At 46.7% G+C, this 18,724-nt stretch overlaps 2 protein-coding genes across 5 annotated transcripts; one reads left to right on the plus strand and one right to left on the minus strand.

The window, feature by feature from the left end:
- The first annotated feature begins 86 nt into the window (after positions 1 to 86).
- GPR75 (G protein-coupled receptor 75) lies at positions 87 to 10,925 on the plus strand. 4 transcript variants are annotated; one of them, XM_054820441.1, is made up of 4 exons: positions 87 to 1,709; positions 3,382 to 3,424; positions 6,138 to 6,234; positions 7,754 to 10,925. In XM_054820441.1, coding segments are annotated over exons 3-4 (1,404 nt in total). In that variant the 5' UTR covers positions 87 to 1,709; positions 3,382 to 3,424; positions 6,138 to 6,232; the 3' UTR covers positions 9,156 to 10,925. The 4 variants fall into 4 exon arrangements, with proteins under 4 accessions (XP_054676416.1, XP_054676417.1, XP_054676415.1 ...); XM_054820442.1 differs by lacking the exon at positions 87 to 1,709 and having other exon boundaries at positions 2,818 to 3,424; XM_054820440.1 differs by lacking the exons at positions 87 to 1,709; positions 3,382 to 3,424 and having other exon boundaries at positions 5,149 to 6,234.
- Positions 10,926 to 14,547: 3,622 nt separating this feature from the next.
- On the minus strand, positions 14,548 to 18,655 carry LOC129204429 (toll-like receptor 2). Its single transcript, XM_054820429.1, has 2 exons — positions 18,463 to 18,655; positions 14,548 to 17,450 (listed from the first exon to the last, which is right to left on the minus strand). Exon 2 carries the CDS (start codon positions 17,447 to 17,449, stop codon positions 14,825 to 14,827), a length of 2,625 nt encoding a protein of 874 aa, XP_054676404.1. The 5' UTR covers position 17,450; positions 18,463 to 18,655; the 3' UTR covers positions 14,548 to 14,824.
- Positions 18,656 to 18,724: the final 69 nt, after the last annotated feature.

Below are 18,724 nucleotides of genomic sequence, written 5' to 3' on the forward strand. Positions count from 1 at the left end.
TTTGAGATTACAATTTAAGGCTTCTTTACTGGGCTTTTGAGCTTTTTGTATGAGGCATGTGTTTATTGTGGGATTTGGCAGTGAATTAAGGCAACATTAAGGATTAATTAAAGATCTAGTTCTAATGGTTGGGAAACTAGCTTTTATATTTATCTAAAAATATCTTGTGCCTGGTGAAGCTTGACAAAAAACTCACTTCTGAGAAGTACACTTAAAATTGGAGAAACTAGTTTGAAGTGGAGGGGGTTTTGCTGATAGAATTAAAAAAACTTTAAAAGTATTGGAAAGTATTTGCTGCAGAGGATCATCTTTAATGTATGTGTTGGTTGATTAACTGATGGAGCAGAGCATATGTGATGTTCTGCCTACACTAAGGGCAGCTAACTATAGGATCCAGCTCTGCTGCTTTTTACCGTAGTTGGGAGTTTCTTTTCTTAGGTATTTATAGTCAAAGCGTAGCTGGAATTGGTTGCAATGTTGAGGATCCAGTGCTCTGTAGAGAATCATTCTGCAGTCAGAGCTGTGAGGGCAAATAAGTAAGTGGTAGTAATTCACAATAGCTGTTTATAAACCAGCAATACATTACTTGATCCAAACAGATCCCCCAGAAAATATAGAACCGTACTTTGAATACATACTCTAGGATAAAATATGCCTATGGTAGCGTGAACAAACTTGTACTGATTGACGTTTTGTGGGCGACAGATTAAATGTTAGTCTCTTGAGAATGTAGGAACAATTTTGAGTTCTTCATCAAATACCACAACTCGATTGCTACTTTTGTTTCCTAACTCTTCCCAAGCAATATACACATGTGTAACGAGTTCTGAGCTTTCCATCACTTTGTCTTATATTGTCTCTTCCCCAAAGCTGTAGAGATGAAACAACTGCAAAACCTCAGTCTGGAGAGGGAGACAGTTCTAGTGTGAGAAGAGAGAATTTTTCCCCTTGAACAGTAAGGGAGATGGAAAAAGATCTTGGAGATGGTCCGGTAGCCTTGATAGCCTTAGTGACCACAAGTCAGTCTGCACAAATCATCTCGGTGACCATCACTGTTCGAAGCACCAAAGAATGGCAGTGATGTAAGGCGGAATTCATTTGTTGGGGTTTTTTGGTGTGGTTTTGGGGTTTTTTGCTCAAGTTGCAGTGACTTACTGTTTAGTAACTCACTAAAGATTAAGAATGGAGAGTGGTCTCCTGTGTTTCCATAACCAAGTTGGGTATATTTGTGCATGTGAAAACCTGATAATATCACAGCAGAGACATAATGTTTATTTAGATAAAAATGTATTAGAAAATTATCAATTAGGCGAATAAGACAAACGTGGTTTTGGGAGTCTAGCACCACAGACTTGACATTGATGGATTGTATTATTAACAAGGGGAGCTAATCTGTATATGGATTATTTTTTTATAAAAGAGGAAAAAGGTATGAAAGTCATTATTTCTGATATGGTATATTACAACTATATTCCTTTTATGTCCAGGTATCTGCCCTCTCATCCTTTTTACTTCTTTGCCAGGCTGCTGGGAGTCCTGCGCTTGGTACACATGGATGATGTCTCCTGTCAGCTTTTCACAGTCAGGCATCCCACGCTCCGTTCAGTCTTGCACTTTATTCCACAGCTTCAGGCTTCCTGGAATCCTACAGCAGAGACTCCAGCTTCCTTTGTCCCCGTGCCGTGGAAAACACAATCATCTGGTAAGATGTAAAACGTGGTGGTGGTGGGGAAACCAACCTGTCGTGGTTTAGGCCCAGCCGGTAGCTGGGTGCCACACGGCCGCTCACTCACCCCTCCCCCAGCGGGATGGGAGAGGAGAAGTATAACAAAAGGCTTGGGTCGAGATAAGGACAGGGAGAGACCACTCACTAATTACCGTCACGAGCAAAACAGACTGAATGTAGAGAGGAGATTCATCTAATTTATTACTAGGCAAAACAGGGTAGAGCAATGAGAAAATACAATCAAGTCTTAAAACACCTCCCCCCACCCCTCCCATCTTCTCGGGCTCAACTTCACTCCCGGCTTCAACCTCCTCCCCCCCTCAGCGGCACAAGGGGGCAGGGAATGGGGGTTGCGGTCAGTTCAGCACACATTGTCTCTGCTGCTTCTTTGTCCTCAGGGGGAGGACTCCTCTCAACATTCCCCCGCTCCAACATGGAGTCTCTCCCACGGGCTACAGTCCTTCACGAACCGCTCCAGCGTAGTCTCTCCCACAGGGTGCAGACCTTCAGGAGCAGACTGCTCCAGCGTGGGGTCTCTCCCACAGGGTGCAGACCTTCAGGAGCAAACTGCTCCAGCGTGGGGTCTCTCCCACAGGGTCACAAGTCCTGCCAGCAAACCTGCCCTGGCGTGGGCTCCCCTCTTCACGGGTCCACCGGTCCAGCCTGGAACTTGCTCCAGCGTGGGCTTCCCACGGGCCACAGCCTCCTTCAGGTGCCTCCACCTGCTCCAGCGTGGGGTCCTCCACGGGCTGCAGGTGGAATCTCTACACCCCCTCATCCTTCCTCCACGGGCTGCAGGGGACAGCCTGCTTCACCATGGCCTTCACCACGGGCTGCAGGGGGATCTCTGCTCTGGTGTCTGGAGCGCCTCCTCCCCCTCCATCTGCACTGACCTTGGTGTCTGCAGAGTTTCTTACATCTTCTCGCTCCTCTCTCCGGTTGCAAAAGCTTCTTTTAACTCTTTTGTTTTCCTTCTTAAATATGTTATCACAGAGGTGCTGATGGGCTTGGCCTTGGCCAGCGGCGGGTCCATCTTGGAGCCGGCTGGCATTGGCTCTGTCACACACAGGGGAAGCTTCTAGCAACTTCTCACAGAAGCCACCCCTGTAGCCCCTCCCGCTACCAAAACCTTGCCACACAAAACCCAACACACAACCCCAAACAATTTATCAGCAGAAAGTTTTGCTGGCCGCTGTCCTTGCAAGATTTTAACTTCAGTCCTGCTGTGAATTACCAGCTGATTTGTTTTATACTCTCACTGTGCAGTAACTGGAAGGCAACTTCTGTGGATTTCCTAATCGCAAAATACTTGCCATACATAGTCAGGTTGCTGCACAGGCTCTGGAGAACAGGATTTCCCAAGAAAAGGGAGGAAGTTCACCCGAACCTGATCCAGACTTCCAGGTTGTCTGTAGGCTAGAGGTAACCGTGCTCCAGGGAAGGGGGTTTACGACAGTTAATCCAACAAGGTACCCGGGGCACTAGGGCAGTGGTGGTTTCACAGTCTGCTGCAAGGAATTGGAGGTTTGATGACAGAATTAAACTCTGTGGAAGATCCTGCGAAGCTGTTTAAGGCAATGCACACACATGACAAGCAGATTGTAATTGGTTTGCACTGAGGGTTTTTTCTCTCTTGGTCAACAGGTGCTTCTCAGAGAGATTTAGGAGGGAAATTCCATGAGCTGAGAGGAAAAAAAGGTTAGTAGTCTCTCCCTGGGAAGGAGAGCAACTCTTTGTAAAGCAGTCTTGAATCAAGAGTTCTCTCTCAGCAGATAAAAGCTTCAACTATTGCCTACAAAGTTTATTAGCAAAATTGTCTTTGATTTCTGATGGATTAGAGTGTAGTGCTTAGAGGCATTAGCTGCATACTAACAAGGCAGATGTTTTCAAAGGGTGAAAAGGAGAGGGGGAGCCTTGCTGGCCACGATCCTTTTCCAATTCTACATTAAATGCCTTTTTCCACAAAAGGCTTGTGGAAGTTCAGCCTGCCTTCCCTGCGTGGGCTCTTGGCACCCTCACTGCTGCAGGTATTTGGTGTAAATTACCTGAGCAGATTTTGCTGGTAGAGATGGAGCTGGACACGCGCTTTCCTTGGGGAGTAGTGAGGGGTACTGGGAAATAGGAGGTACAATTACTTCTGATTAGCATGCCTTGGAAAAACAGCAATAAACCCAGCAAATCTCTTTCAGCAGTAAATCTAGTGAGATTAGCAATTCATCTAGGTAGAAGCCTAGATGAGTTCACCCAGAAAGGGTTCTCTTAAGAGTATCAGTTAAAAGCTTTTATTTATTCTCTCCTGGCTTTTATTTCTATTTTTTTCTGGGTTAATTTTCCCTTTTATTATTCCAGCATCTTTCCCCTACTCAAAACTCAACACTGTTGTAAAAACATCTTGGGAACACAGTTTCTCCTTATGCAGCGGAAACTCCAAGACTGAGCAATATTTGAGAAGCTTGATAGCACTAGAGAGCCCTGGGGTCTTGTATTAATTAGTTTAAGGAAAGGCTTAAGGGTCCTGCAAAGAAAGAGTTGATACCCTAGTACCTCATGCAAGGTGCTGCAAAAGTTGTTGTGGTTGTGATGCTGGCCTTGAAAAAACTCAGACTGATTTATTACACCACTCTTCTCCCCTGTCCCAAACTTCAGCAGTTCTTTTAAAAAGGGGCAGGCCAGCGAGACGCGTTGCTGTGCCAAAGTGACTGTGACTGTGCAGTGTTTTCATGTTCCCATGGAGATCCTTTTTGCCTCAGCTCATCCCCTCGCTCCCCGAGTACAAGCCCTGTATTCGGCAACCTTCTCTTGGCTCCCCACCTCCTGCCACGTTCCTGGGCTGTTTTGAGGCTTGGAGGCTATGACAAGGAATACCTTCCTTCATTTCAAACTACAGTTAATAACTACAGAGGGGTAAAACATCTTAAAACCAAAAAACAATCCTTGCTTCTCATGGGCCTGCCTGCATTAATGAAAGAGTGTCAATCTAAACCTATTGCCTATCGGACAATGCAGGCTGCTCTTTTCCTATTTTGCGCATAACTAGTTCTAAAATATTTAACACATTGTAAGGCCCAAGTCGTACAGCTTTGATGCCTAAATCCATTTTTCAGCATGTCAGGAGTTTCAAAAGCACCTAAGAGATCAGAGTCTCAGTCTTGCTAAGTCCTTTAAAACCGCGTGGGCTTGCTGAAAACGATCCCGTTAGGCATGTGCAGCCTTATTTCTGTGTGTGTGCTTCCACCTGCTGATCTAGGAACTACGGGAAATTAAGAAGTCTTAACTGTGGTCATCCAGGGCTGAGTATTTGGCCAAACACCACCTGGAATTAGGTGGACCCTCCCCAACTTTTTAAAGGTCTCTTGTTTTGCAAAATGTGTTACTACTCCTATATTTTTGCTCAGAAATTGTCATAGCCTAATGCGGACTCGGGGATTAGACATAGTGTGAAACTAAGGTCAGGTTTGATGCAGTGTCTTGCTTACAACTGAAGTGCAGTGCATTACGTGCTCTGAGAGGATGTGGATATTGTTGAGCACATTAATTTCATGTGAAGAAAACAATCATCGCTGTTTCCTCGGCGTTAATCACTTTGAAGTAACTCACTCTTGCATTAGGCTGATATTTTGCCAGTCTTGTTTAATTATGCAGTTCAGTGTGCTCTGATGTTTATAAATAAGAAAATTCAAGGAGGGAGATCCCAGCCTGGCAATGAAAAAACAACTCATACTCAATAGGGCCAGGATTCACCCACAGAATTCAAATTAGCCATGACTTGGAGAACGAAAATATAAGCAAGAGTGGGAATAAAAGTGACAGCCAAGCTGAGGGAGAACATAGCTGGAAGCCACAGGAAACCACGGACATCACGTTTTGGTTTTTGGACCTTCTCCCTCCTGTGTGCAACTAGCTTAAGAACAAAACTAAGGCTAAGCGCACCTGATGTAGGTGCCCAGGTTGCAAGGCGCTGTTGCAGCCTGCTCCGATGGCTGCTGGCATTTCCCTGCCGCAGACCCTGACGACAAATCCGGATGGATTGCCAGCTGGAAGTGTGTTTAGTGCGCAAGGATATAGGCCAGGCCTATAGTTGTGAATCATAGGTTTACTAAAAAATTGCTCTTAGTTTAGGAAGAAATGCATTGAAAAATAAACAAGCAGGTAGCGCTGGCAAGCTTTCAGATGTCAAGGTTCTTGTCGCTGTCTTGATGCTTCTACAAAGCACTGCTGTGCTTCTGCATGATTGCTGAGGGTAGGGCTTAGATTAAGACGCTATACAGATTAATGTGTGTGTATATATAATGGGTATATATAGAAATGTACAGTACAAGACAAGTGTCTATGCGTAAATCAGAAGTACTGGGTCTGCTGTATCTTCGTAGCCCTTCTGTGCCTTGCCTGGCTGGACTTTCATCTCTTCCAGCTGCATTTCCAGTGCCTGACGTTGAGGTCCCTCCGTGGTGTCTGCCTGTGCTGACTCGGAGAACGCACGCCAAGCGTTTCCTCATCGTCAAGCCCATGTGAGTGTTTCAAAACGATCCCTTTAAGTGCTCAGACATCCAGCACTCTCCATCATTTTAAATGGCAACTACTGTATTTGTGGTAGTAGTAGCTGGCAGTAACAGATAAAGAAGGAATGCTGATTTTATGGGTTTTTTTTTCCCCCTGTGGGAATACAGAAGCTCCTTTGCTTTAGATCCTGTGCTTCTGGGTGCAGACAAGCAATCAAAAAGGGCCTCGCTACCCTGCTGAGTTACATGGGAAAGCAATGCAAAAGTGCAAGAAGGGGAAGGATGCAGCGTTCAAAATTCTGCCTTAAATTTTGATGGTCATCAGGTTTTGTTTTGGGGCAGGTGTTTTGTTGGTGTTAAGTCAATGTGGAGGGACCTGAAAGCTTTGAGAGCCCAGTTCCTGCCTTGGTATCGCTTGGCAGTGATGTGACTTGTAGCAAAACCTCCAGCGGCGTTCTCTCAACTGACTTCTCAGCTTTATGAAAGCTTGAGGACGGAGCCCCTGCCGTGGCGCTGGCCGTGCAGCCAGCTCCCTCAGTTGGGGCTGGTGCTGCGGGTGCCCCAGGGAGGAGGAAGAGCTCCTGATGGTGCTTCACTAGGAGGCTGGATGTGGTGTGGGGCACTTTTCAGCAGCTGCTGGAGGTTAATGTGGAGAGACGTGGTAAAACTGTAGGAAGGAGCGGATTAAAACCAAAGTCTGTGTTGCTACAGCGCCTTGCATCAAAGCAGACACTTGCACAGAGCGCAAGTTCGTGCAACTGGGAGTCAGGGTTTGTGCAACTGCTTTTTCCCAAGCTGGAAACGCAGATGCGGCCCCAGAGGCGATTTAGGTACGCGTGCCCCATCCCACACCTTTTCCCACGGCAGCTCCTGCCCGGAGGCCGCAGCAGCGGGTGGAGATGGGCACGGCGGGCCGTGCCGGGGGGGTGTGGGGTGTAGGGCCGTCCCTGCAGGAGCGGCGGTGCCGGGCTGCGTGCGCGGCGGGCCCCGGCCCTGCAGCCACGCGTGGGCCGTGACTTCAGCCGCCGCCGCGCAGCGCCCCGGCCCCGCCGCCCGCCAGCGCCGCGGCTGAGGTAGCGGGGCGGGAGGCGCCTGCGGGGCTCCGCCAGCAAAGGGGCCGGGCCCGGGCGCCGCGGCCGCTGCGGCGGGCGGGCGGGCGCCATGGCGGGGCGGGCGGTGCCATGGCGGGGGCGGCCCTGAGGGAGCGGCGGCAGCGGCGCGGCCTCGTGCGTGCAGCGGGGCGGCAGGCGGGCCGCCCCCGCCTCGGGCCCCGCTCGGCCGCAGCCGCGGGGAGGCGGCGGGCGGAGATGAACGCGTCGGGGCGGCTGCCGGCGGGGGGCGAGGAGGAGCCCCCCGGTGCCTCGCTGCTGCCGCTGGGTGGGAACGGCAGCGCGGGCGGCGGGGAGCTGCGGGAGGGGACCCACGCCGCCACCCTGGCGGCCTGCGCCTCCCTGCTGGCCCTCGTCTTCTGCCTGGGCTCCTACGGCAACCTCATCGTCCTCCTGTCCTTCTTCGACCCGGCCCTCAGGAAATTCAGGACCAACTTTGACTTCATGATCCTCAACCTCTCCTTCTGCGACCTCTTCATCTGCGGGGTGGCCGCCCCCATGTTCGCCTTCATCCTCTTCTTCGACTCAGCTCGAGGCATCCCGGGCGCCTTCTGCTTCACCTTCCACCTCACCAGCTCCGGCTTCATCATTATGTCGCTCAAGACGGTGGCGGTCATCGCCCTGCACCGGCTGCGCATGGTGCTGGGGAAGCAGCCGCACCGCGCCGCCTCCTTCCCCTGCACCCTTCTCCTCACCCTGCTCCTGTGGGCCACCAGCTTCACCTTGGCCACCCTGGCCACCCTGAAAACCCGCGGCTCCCGCCTCTGCCTGCCCATGTCCAGCTTCGCCAGCAGCGAGGGGAAGATCATCCTCTATCTCTACGTCACCGATTTCATCTGTTGCGTGGCCGTGGTGTCTGTCTCCTATGTCATGATCGCGCAGGCCCTGCGGAGGAACGCTCAGGTGAGGAGGTGCCCGCCCGTGGTGGCTGTGGATGCCTCCAGACCGCAGCCCTTCATGGGGCCTTCGTCGGCCGGGGAGGGCGTGCAGAGCGCCGTGCCTGCCTTGTACAGGAACCAGAGCTACAGCAAGCCGCAGCACGTCCAGACGCACAGCTACGCCAAGCACCTCGGCCAGCCGCCGGCCACTGCTGCCAGCCGGCTCCAGCTCGTGTCGGCGGTCAACCTCTCCGCAGCCAAAGACTCCAAGGCGGTGGTGACGTGCGTCGTCATTGTGCTCTCCGTCTTGGTTTGCTGCCTGCCCCTGGGCATCTCTTTGGTGCAGGACACACTGTCCAGCAGCGGTGGCTTTGTTCTCTACCAGTTCGAGCTGTGTGGGTTTACCCTCATTTTTTTCAAATCTGGATTAAATCCTTTTATATATTCCCGCAACAGTGCTGGACTTCGGAGACGAGTTCTCTGGTGCCTGCAGTACATAGCCCTTGTCTTTTTCTGCTGCAAGCAGAAGACAAGGCTTCGGGCCATGGGCAAAGGCAGCCTGGAAGTCAACAGGAACAAGTCATCCCATCACGAGACCAATTCAGCGTACGTGTTGTCTCCAAAACCTCAGAAAAAGGTTGCGGACCATGCCTGTGGTCCCAGTTACTCCAAGGAAAGCGTGCTGAGTCCCAAGGCTTCTGTTGGGCATCAGCCCTACGCACAGAGCAGCTCAACCCCCATGAACACCCGAATTGAGCCCTATTACAGTATCTATAACAGCAGCCCTTCCCAGGAAGTGAGCACCCCAAATAGCTTACAGCCGGTGAACTCGACTTTCGGATTTGCCAAATCCTACATTGCCATGCATTATCACACCACCAACGACTTGGTGCGAGACTATGACAGTGCTTCGACTAAGCAGATACCCGTACCCTCGGTATAACGCTAAAAAATGGTTCTGATCTAGCTGACCCAGTGGGTCCCCTTCTTTGCTTTTCTTAACAATTATTCTGAACTCAACGGTACAGTATTGCTGTACTGCTGCCAATTAAGAAAAACGCCACTGCTGTTAATATCCAGCTATTTGCGTTTGAAGCGAATACTAGGATATTACTTCCGCGATGCTTTCTTGAATTTCTGCGGCAAGTCAAAAAGGGCAGTATTTCAGATTTGTATTTGGAATTGTTACAAGAGGGTGGGTTTTGTTACTAAATTTTACTGCTGGACAAGTGGGAAAAAAAAGCTTTATACATCACAAGGCAGAATATCTCAGAACAATCTGAGGCTGCCCCAGAAGTATTACCTGTTGAATTGCATACTTGCCGTATTTTCAAGAAGGAAGAATTGGGAAGATATTTGGTGATACGATACCTAAGTTTAAATGTTCTCCGCTGCAGAAGGTTGAAAGAATTGGTGGTATTTTGTTGTAGAAAGTGTTGGTAATAATGAAAGTCCTTTCTGTTTGCAGGGTGAAATTCTAGTTCTGTTGAGGTAAAGGGCAAAATTTCCATGAACTTCAGCTGAAGTTTAGGATTTCAGTCTCACCTTCCTAAAGCAGGACAAGGCATGTTACAAATAGTGGTGTGTTGTCACTGGGGAAGGACTTTTGAGAAGTGTTGTGGCACTGTAATAAATCTCTGAAGGATATATATATATATATAAAAAAAAAAAAATTACCCCAGTAGATATATTTTAAGGATCAGCGGTGTTACGTATCCCAAAATAATATAATTGGAGAAGTATTTTATATCTGATAGAAATAACTGCAATACCTAATTACAGGTTTTACTTGAGGATAAAGATGAATATTGCAATATTGTAGTATTGATACACTAATGGTAATGCAGTCGCCTCTGGAATGTTCTAATTTGTAAACTGTTACACAAAGAGTAGCCTTGCCGGTTGCTTTTCTGTACGTGACTTTGTAAAAAAGTGGGAATTGGGCAGATTTGGCTCTGATGTTCCTGACAGGTAGAACTGACAGCTATTAACGCTTCTAAAACCAGAATGGCCGCATAACAAGATGACTACAAGTTTTTGAGGTTTTCTTAACAAGTCTAACATCGGGTTGATTTAAAGATTAATAATCTGTCTACTTATAAACTTTATCTGTTGGTCTACACAGTGAGCAAATAACAGCAGTTAAATATTTTTTTATAAATCCAACCCTTTGTGTTATGTCATATGTTGTGGGAATTTCTTCTGAGATGGAATGATTTGGAGGCATTTAAATTCCTGACAATTATCGCTTCAAGTGGCCGGATCTTTTCAAAACAAGCGATTGCCTTTCAACTTGTATGGACTTCAGCAGAGCCTTAGTATCTCTGAAATAATCGTGCCACAGGCTTTTGGTGCCTCGCTATAGGAAAGTGCCACATCTTTAGCAAAATTACAGTGATGGGAAGATGGTTTGTTATTTTAGAAACAAAAACTATTCACGTCATTGCCGTGTGTGAGTTGTTGTTGGTTTAGGCTCTTTGTTAACTAAACTATTTTCAGGATTTTCCTGGAAGACTATTACATTATGAATACTGTTCTTTGTTTAACACTCTGAATTTTAATTAATTTTGAATAATTCAAGACTGCTTTCTTGCAATAAAATGGATGTGAACAACTTTCTAATACAACTGTAAAATTGAAATTATTTCCATAAGTCTTTTCTCTCTGTCCAGATATTTTTCTCTATAAACAAATAACATGGTTCTAAAGTAATTATAAAAGATAACTAAAAGATCAGTCTTGGGTTTCCTGTCTTTGCATTTCTCTTTAGTACAAAGCAGGAGGGGAAAAAATACATGGGATCCTGTCGTTTTGACTCAAACTATACATTCTTGGCAGCTATTACAGTTTCAGATCTGAGGAGCACAGGGCAGGACCCCAAAGTGGTTGCAAGATTGGGGCCCTGTCTGTACTTCCAGGGAGCTGAAGATGCGCATTGAGACTGGTTTTAACGTGAAGTAGGTTTTGGGTTTGCTGCACGTACGTACAACTCGTGCTGTGCTTTTGTTTTGGATCGCGTGAGCTTTATCACACGATAGAAGATAAAATCCCTCGCGCCTTATTCACAAAAGTAGTTTGCATTGAGTATTCATGCGGGGAGTAAAGCAGGCAGGGTACAGCTTTAGGACAGAAGGAAGTTTTATTGCCTTTACCTGATGTGTTGTTGAGACGAAAGAACTGCAGTCCCTGCCAAGCACTTTGTACTAGTGTTCTTCCGTTAACGCCTGCTGCCAGCTGCCGCCTTAATACAACCAACGTGTTAATATGTTTATAGTGTCAGATAGGAAAGTGCAACACCTTTTAGTCCGCAGTAGGAACGATATCTGGTTTAAGTTGTCAATTGTATTAAATGACTGTGTTTTGAGGGAGGCTTATGGATGTAGTAAATAGAGATTGGACTTTGAAAATATGTAGGTACGGTTTCTTTGAAGTGAATCATAACTGATTACTTCAGTCTATATGACAAAAAAAATGCTTGTTTTAGACTCTTCTGGAGTATAACTTTTCTTTTTTCCTTTAGTCCCCTTGTTGTACCAGAAGCCTCTTTTGCTGAGCGCAGAACCAGTAAAGCCTGACGGCGAGGTTAAAAAAGCAGGAGCCTAAGCGAGAGGGGAAGCAGCAGAGTGCTGGCCGAAGGAGGTGGAAAATGTACATGAAGAGAGGAGATGGGTAAGAGACTAAGCAACAAAAGGATGGGAATACTGAATAGATTAGAAAACGTAGGTCTGTAGTTAGTGCAGTCCATAAAACAGGAACAAGAAAGCATCTCGTGAATATGAGAGGTGGCAAATCCAAGACACACACAGTGCTGTACTTTTCTTACTGCCCGTACAGGCACTGCGGACCTCGTTGCTGCAGAACTGTTTAGAAAAAAACTAGGAACGTTTAACGGGTGCTTCATGTGAGCAATACAAATATCGGGAGCCTGACAGTTAATGCCAACACATTTTGAAATCTGTATAAAACTTTATACTCCAGGAATTAAAGCAATCCTTGATTTCTGGGGTTAGGATGAACCCATCGTGGTGGAAGAGGTTATCCAACGTATGTTTTCAGTGTGCTCTTCAGCTGCTTTTGAAGTTGATGGTGTTGGCCGCGGTCACGACGTTTGGCCCGAGGACTATTTCTGCTTTATTATTGAAAAATCTACATCTGTGGTGCTAGGCGTACTACTACCAGTTTGATCAGAGTGCCTCATGAAATAAGGAGTGGCCTCCAAAAAAGCATAAAGAAGCTTAGTAGAGAAACAACTGATTAATTACTTGTGGTTGATGTCACTAACAAGTGACTTGTGGTTGTTTACATGAACAAAAGCATTTGAAAATTCACAGTCTTTTTAAGTCATAGATCTTGCTTTATGGCGATAAGACTTTTTCAGCTGTTGGCCTGCAGTATTGTAGTTTTTATCCTTTATACATAAAACCTAAAAGCTGGTAATGCCAAATATTTTTAAACGCTTATCTACACAACCTCAAAAAGTTGCTAAAGAGTGTTCAGCAGTTGGGCACCAGCTCAGAACTTTTTAGACTAGACGTTAGAGAGGTTTCTGTAAGGTGGTGTGTATATATATTTTTTTTTTAGTAAGTCACAGAGCTGGTCTGCCTGAGCAGTAAGGCTTCAACAAGCTGGGGAGGGCAAGGTGCAAAAATTGGACAGATGATAGTCAAAAAGCATAATTGCCTAATAATTTTGTGCTATCTTGTGGTATTTTATGGTACGTATGGTTTAGAATTTGTCACTTGTTAGGAAAGCTGTGAAAATTATCCCCTGTATAATCTTCAGTACCCCTGAACAGAATTTGCCAGCAATTTAACAGGAAAATAATTCTGTTTTCACGACAGTCAGCGTACGCGACTCCTCGTGCTTGCTGAGGAAAGGTGGGTTTGCACAGAGATCTCTCCGTAAATGGAGATGGTAGAGGAGGGTAAGTCCTACTCTGCTGCTCATAATTTGCACTGGTGGAAAACTGGAGAGTCAGCACCGTGGGACAAAGGGAGAGGAGGCGTTTCTGGGGTTTGGGAGCACTGGTTCTGTCCCGCCGTGCAATTGATGCGGGTTTCTTTGATTTGAATAGCTCTCTGGTTATTGTCAACTTCAAGCGCTGTGCTCCATGGCTGCACTGAGTACAGTATCCACAAGTTTAATCACTACTGACAAATTGACTTCAAAATGACATTTATTATGCGCTAATAAATGCTGACCGCAGGTCATTGTCAATTCCTATTTAAAATGGGTTTGTGTTTAGCATTAGAAAAATGCTTTCATTCATTACAAAAGCTGTCCCTGAACCTCGGTTCCAAGAGTCAAACATGCTACCGGCTGCAGCGTGGGTTTTTTCTTTTTTGCTAGGAAGCAGCACAGGGAGGGTGAAAACCATGCACTGCTCCAGCTGGATCTTTTCCTTTTCAAAATACATTGCAGCAGAGTTGTATTTGCTGATAGCGCCTCATGTTTGTTTCATGTTTCCCCTTTTGGCCTCAATTAGGATGGTATTAGTCTTACTTTGTCACAGCAGAGCTAATTCCTTTTCAGAGCGTGTTTCAAATGTGCTGCCCCATATGTTGTACAGAGACGTTCTGTATTCCTGAGTCTGTGATCTGCTGGGAAGTTGTTTGGGTTTGCTCATCTTGTGAGCCCAGATTGTGCTACGCTAAATAATTTGTTCTCACCTGGTATTTATTTAGTGTTGCACTCTGTTGATTTTTCTTGACAGTGGCTGTTAGATCAGCTGATTTTTTTTATTATTTTATTTTTAAGTAGCACTAGGTGATGACAAGGGCTATGCAGAGGGAGCACTGAATTAATTTGAAATGAGTGAGGCTGGCTGTGTCAAGTCAAACCTTTCCGAAGTCTAAATAATATTATACAGAACTTTCTTGCTTTTTCTTCAGACGTTTATGATAACAGCATTTAAATAAAGCTCGCACCAATTATTTAACAGTGGAGACTGACACATTCAGCTGGCTCCCTTTTTTTTTATTGTCTGGTTGTGTCTGTTAATCTGTAATTATGAAAGATTTTAAAGTCTGATCTCTTCCACCAGTTACTTAAGCTAAATGATGTAGCAGCATGGATTTGCAATTGCAGGTCTCTTCATTAAGTAAGTCTTTAATCTTTTCTCGCTAAACCGCAGAAGGAAGGTGTTACCTGTGTGCTATCGTAGTCTGTGGTTTTCTTACGTGTACGCATTGCGCGTTCCCATCTTAAGCTGGTCTGGAACCGAGACTCTGAACTCCAACCTTACCTTTGAATGACATCGCTTTTCACTGCACTAATCTCAAAAAGACAGTTAGGGCCTGCAGCGTGACTCGAGCTGTTCTTCCTTTCAGGTGACACCCACAGCATTTTAAGAAATGCTGGAAATAGCTGAAGAAAATCGAGCACCCGGGAAGAAAAGGCTGTTTATCGGTGCTCGGGTCTCAGCCCTTTGGATAACGGATTCTTTTATCAGCCAGAATAACGCACACGCTACAAACCCGTTAGTAACCTCTCCTGGGACTGCTCCGAGACAAACCCCCGTTGCGACACAGCAGCCTTTGCAGGAGGTAAACACAGAAATACTTTTATTTGACAGCAGACTTTCCAGGCACAATCTTTACACATTCTCGTATCTCATTCCATCTCATACGTATCCTGAGCAGATCCATTTTCTGCTCTCACGAGTGGTTCGTTGGTTGTTTTTAAGACAGCTGCTAGCTGATGCCAGAACATTTTCTGTTTGTGTTCCTCAGGGCTCCACTTTAAGTAGGTTTTTCTTTTCAGCAGTTTCCTGAGTTTGCTGAACTTCTGTGGCACGCTGTTGGGCGGGAGGTCTTCCAGCACGATCATGATGAGGGAATCCTGATTTTCATTCAGGACCCGGTGTTCAGCAAAATACAGTTCATACTGACACCAGCAGCTGTTTACAAAACTCTGAGAGAGCACAAAAAGGACTTTATGGCTGTTCTCTATGCAGTAAAAAATGTTACCGAGCACGGGGTGCCCCGGTTTGAAATCCCTCTCGTGGTAACAGATCTTGAATCCATCGGTTTCCAATTTTTTCAGTAGATTCTCTTTCGTCCAGTTTGCATCTTGTTCGCTGTATGAAATGAAGGCGTCAAAGGGCTTGTTTTCTGGCCTCTTCTCGTACTGCTTCCTCTTCGCCATGCACCAGTACCAGCCCATTCTGACGTACCACAGCCCATCAAACCGCCAGCACAAGCCCGTTAACACCAAAACCACCAGGATGGCGACGCAGGCTGTAATGGCCATCTGGATGCCCAGGGAGCAGCGCAGAAGCGTGAGGTCGCTGCTCTCCACCAACGAGCCCCTTCTGTCTGGTGGGAAGCTGCACCTGAGACTTCCTTTCCCGTTTATCTGCAAACGGGGGTGGTGGATATAGACATTCACGAACCAGTACAAGTCACAGTTACAAAAAAAATGTTTACCTTGAACAGTCAAAACGCTCAAACTCGTTAGCTGGCCGAAAGTGTCCTCCACGATGGTCGTAATGGCGTTGTTGCTAATGTCTAACTCGATCAGAGAAGCTGGGAGAGAGCCACGCTGTAGAAAGGAGATCTTATTCCCTGATAAATTAAAATACCTCAGCGTTGGAAGAGATTTCCCAAAGCGATCGGGGAGTTCTGAGATTAGGTTGTGACTGCTGTCCAGATTAGTGAGGGCAGAAAGGTGGCTGGCAGGTTCCAGTCTGGTGATGAGGTTTCCTGAGACGTTAAGGTATTCGAGTTTCTCCAGGGCGTCAGTTAATGACAACGCGTTCAACTTATTTTTACTAATATCGCATTTCGTTAAAGTCGGTGGAAAATGCTCAGGCTGCATATCCGTAATTTTATTATTTTGAATATTAAATATTGTTAAGTTGGAGACAGATTTAAAACTAGGGGGTATTACCCTAATATCGCTGTTGCTTAGGTCGAGATGCTGCAGGGAGGTGGGTAAGTCAGGCAGCACAGAAATCCGGTTGCTGCTGAGATCCAAAAATAATAATTCTCCCATTGTGCCGGCAAACCATTCTGGCAGTTCTACAATGGAGCAGTTGGACATTTTCAGGTATTTCACTTTGTTCGGAAGGCTTTTGATGGGTGTTCCAGCCTCGTCTCTGACGAATGAAATGGCGTTAATACGTACGGTTCCGGGGGGAAACCTCTGAACTGCATTAGGGACGTCTGGGCGTACAGTATATATGAAGTGGTTTCCTTGAACGTACATGTTTTCTAAGTTAATCATTTTTTTAGCAAAATTTGGGGGTATTCGACTTATGTTGGTGAAGGACAAATCAATTACCTTGATGGTTGAAGGGAGACACAGCGTATCCAAGCTGTTTATGGGATTATTGCTAATATTTAAAAAGAGAAAGTTGCTGAAGGGGAAGTTACAGATCGCCTCAACGTCTTGGATGTTAATTGTTAATTTGTTGTAACTGGCATCAACAGACTGCATGTTTTTCATTGGCAAAAACAGGATGAACAGCAATAGAAGATCCATTTCCAAGTCATTGTGACTAATGTCAAGCTCCAAAATACCATCCAGCTGAGCTTGGCAGACATCCGGATCCAGTTTTAACCTCAGCTCTTCCTCGGAGAGTTTGCTGTTGGACAGATCGAGTGTCCCATTTATTGGCGCTCCGCAGAAATTAGGCCTTAGTGTGGGGGTTGGAGCCACCGTTACGTTTTTCTCTGCTCTTCGAAGAAGATTCTCTGTGCTTCGCCTGAGCCTCGGATGAACGTTTCGCAGGACAGATGGACCTCCTGCGTGTGGCGGCTCCTCGGCGGGTGCAGAAGGCTCCAGGGCAGCCTCTGGTGATCTGTCAAAATACCTGTAAAGCTGTAAAGACCCCGAGGCTTCGCTAGCAAGCGAGAGCTTCAGGTGGGGTGGAAGACCTGATACAAGAAGTTTCTTATCGTTAAACGATAAATTCACAGAGACGAGGCTGAGCAGGCTCTCAAACGCACCGGGTTCAATGTCCTTAATCTGATTGTAGGAAAGGTCTAAAACTTCCAGCACATCAAAACCTTCCAAGTCTCTTTTGGTGATTTTTTCAATTACATTATGGGAGAAATTGAGAGCTCTTGCTGTTTTTGGAGCTTGTGCTTCTGATACAGAAGAGAGATTTAAATAGGAGTAGTTATAAAATGGGAAGGCATAGGCTGTAGGTGTTCTCAGAGTTAGGAATCCATTTGCTCTACTGAATAAGAAAGAAATGAAGTAGAAATGAAGGCTTCCAATAAGGATTCTCATCCTGGAGAAAAGAAATATAAAATCCATCATTAGAACATGTTCTATGTTAACGAGTACTCTTAAAAAAAAAAAAAATCCTAGTTAACTTTCAAGTACAGAAATTGTTTCCTCAGTTGTATCAATGAATCCGTTTTATGTACATAAAAGGATACATCTTGCTTCCTTATTATTTTCAAGAAGCAAAGCTAAAAGGTGGTGTCAGAGAACAATTTGAAGGAGAGCACTATTCATTTCAGATCATTGTAGATAAAGTCTGAATGATTTTTCTATTTATGTTTTTTATTCCTTCCCCCCAGCCCCGACAGGTAGCGTGCAGCCTTTGCAATCGCATCTTTCCGTCGCCTAATCTGAAATGCACTTTCGTAACTGCTGCCTGCGACTCGAGTTTTACATCTTTCATCCAGGTAGGTCTGACCTGTCCGAAACCGGATCGGCCACGTAATTCAAGAGTAAGGTGGTGGGGAGCTCCGTGTAACTGTGTGACCACATATCTTCTGGTGATCCCGTCCACTTGGTGGTTTGTGATCTGCAGGAGTTTACCGGTCACTATTTATTCAGCCCTACCCGTCAGAGTGAGGAAAAGAGTAAGTTTGTTTGGAAGTACAATTTCAGAGCCTTGTATGAGGCAGCCCACACCAGGAGAGGTCACTGCCCCTGCATCGTTCATCTCTGGAGACCTCCCGTTGCCTGGCAGTGTCACTGCCCAGCTCCCCTCCCGCTCCTGGCTCTGTCACTAGTTTCCTGACACCTCCGGTCCATATCTTGTATTTATTACCTGAAAACACAGGTGCAGACCTTCAGGTGAGCAACCTGGTGTCACCACAGTCCCCTTTGCTGCCCACCAGACTTGGACCATCAAGTTAACCGAAGAGAAGGGACCCCAAGGACTTCCCAGCTCTGGCCCCAGGCTGCTGCACCGGAGAGGGGTAAGCAAGCCCCCGGGGCATTAAAAACGTTGCGGATTTAAAGCTGGACTTCCAGCGACCCTCCCCGTTCCCCTTCCCTCCTCTTACCTGCTCCCCTCGGCGCTGCTCCCCGGCCGGTACCTGCCGCTGCCGCCACCGCCTTTTTGTAGTGCCGGGAGCGGGGCGTGCCGAGCCGCCCCGGGAACCTCCCGGGAACCACCCCAGCCCCACGGGGACCAGCGGCGGCTGCAGCCCCGCTCCCCTTTGCGAGGCTGGCGGAGGGGGCTTGCGCCCGTCCCCGTCTAGAGAAGCAGAGGTGCTGCTTCCTGGTGAAATCGGTGACGTTTTCCCCGCCGTGCCAGTACCAGCA

Source organism: Grus americana, chromosome 3 (genome assembly GCF_028858705.1).
Source record: "Grus americana isolate bGruAme1 chromosome 3, bGruAme1.mat, whole genome shotgun sequence".
Taxonomy (NCBI): Eukaryota; Metazoa; Chordata; class Aves; order Gruiformes; family Gruidae; genus Grus; species Grus americana.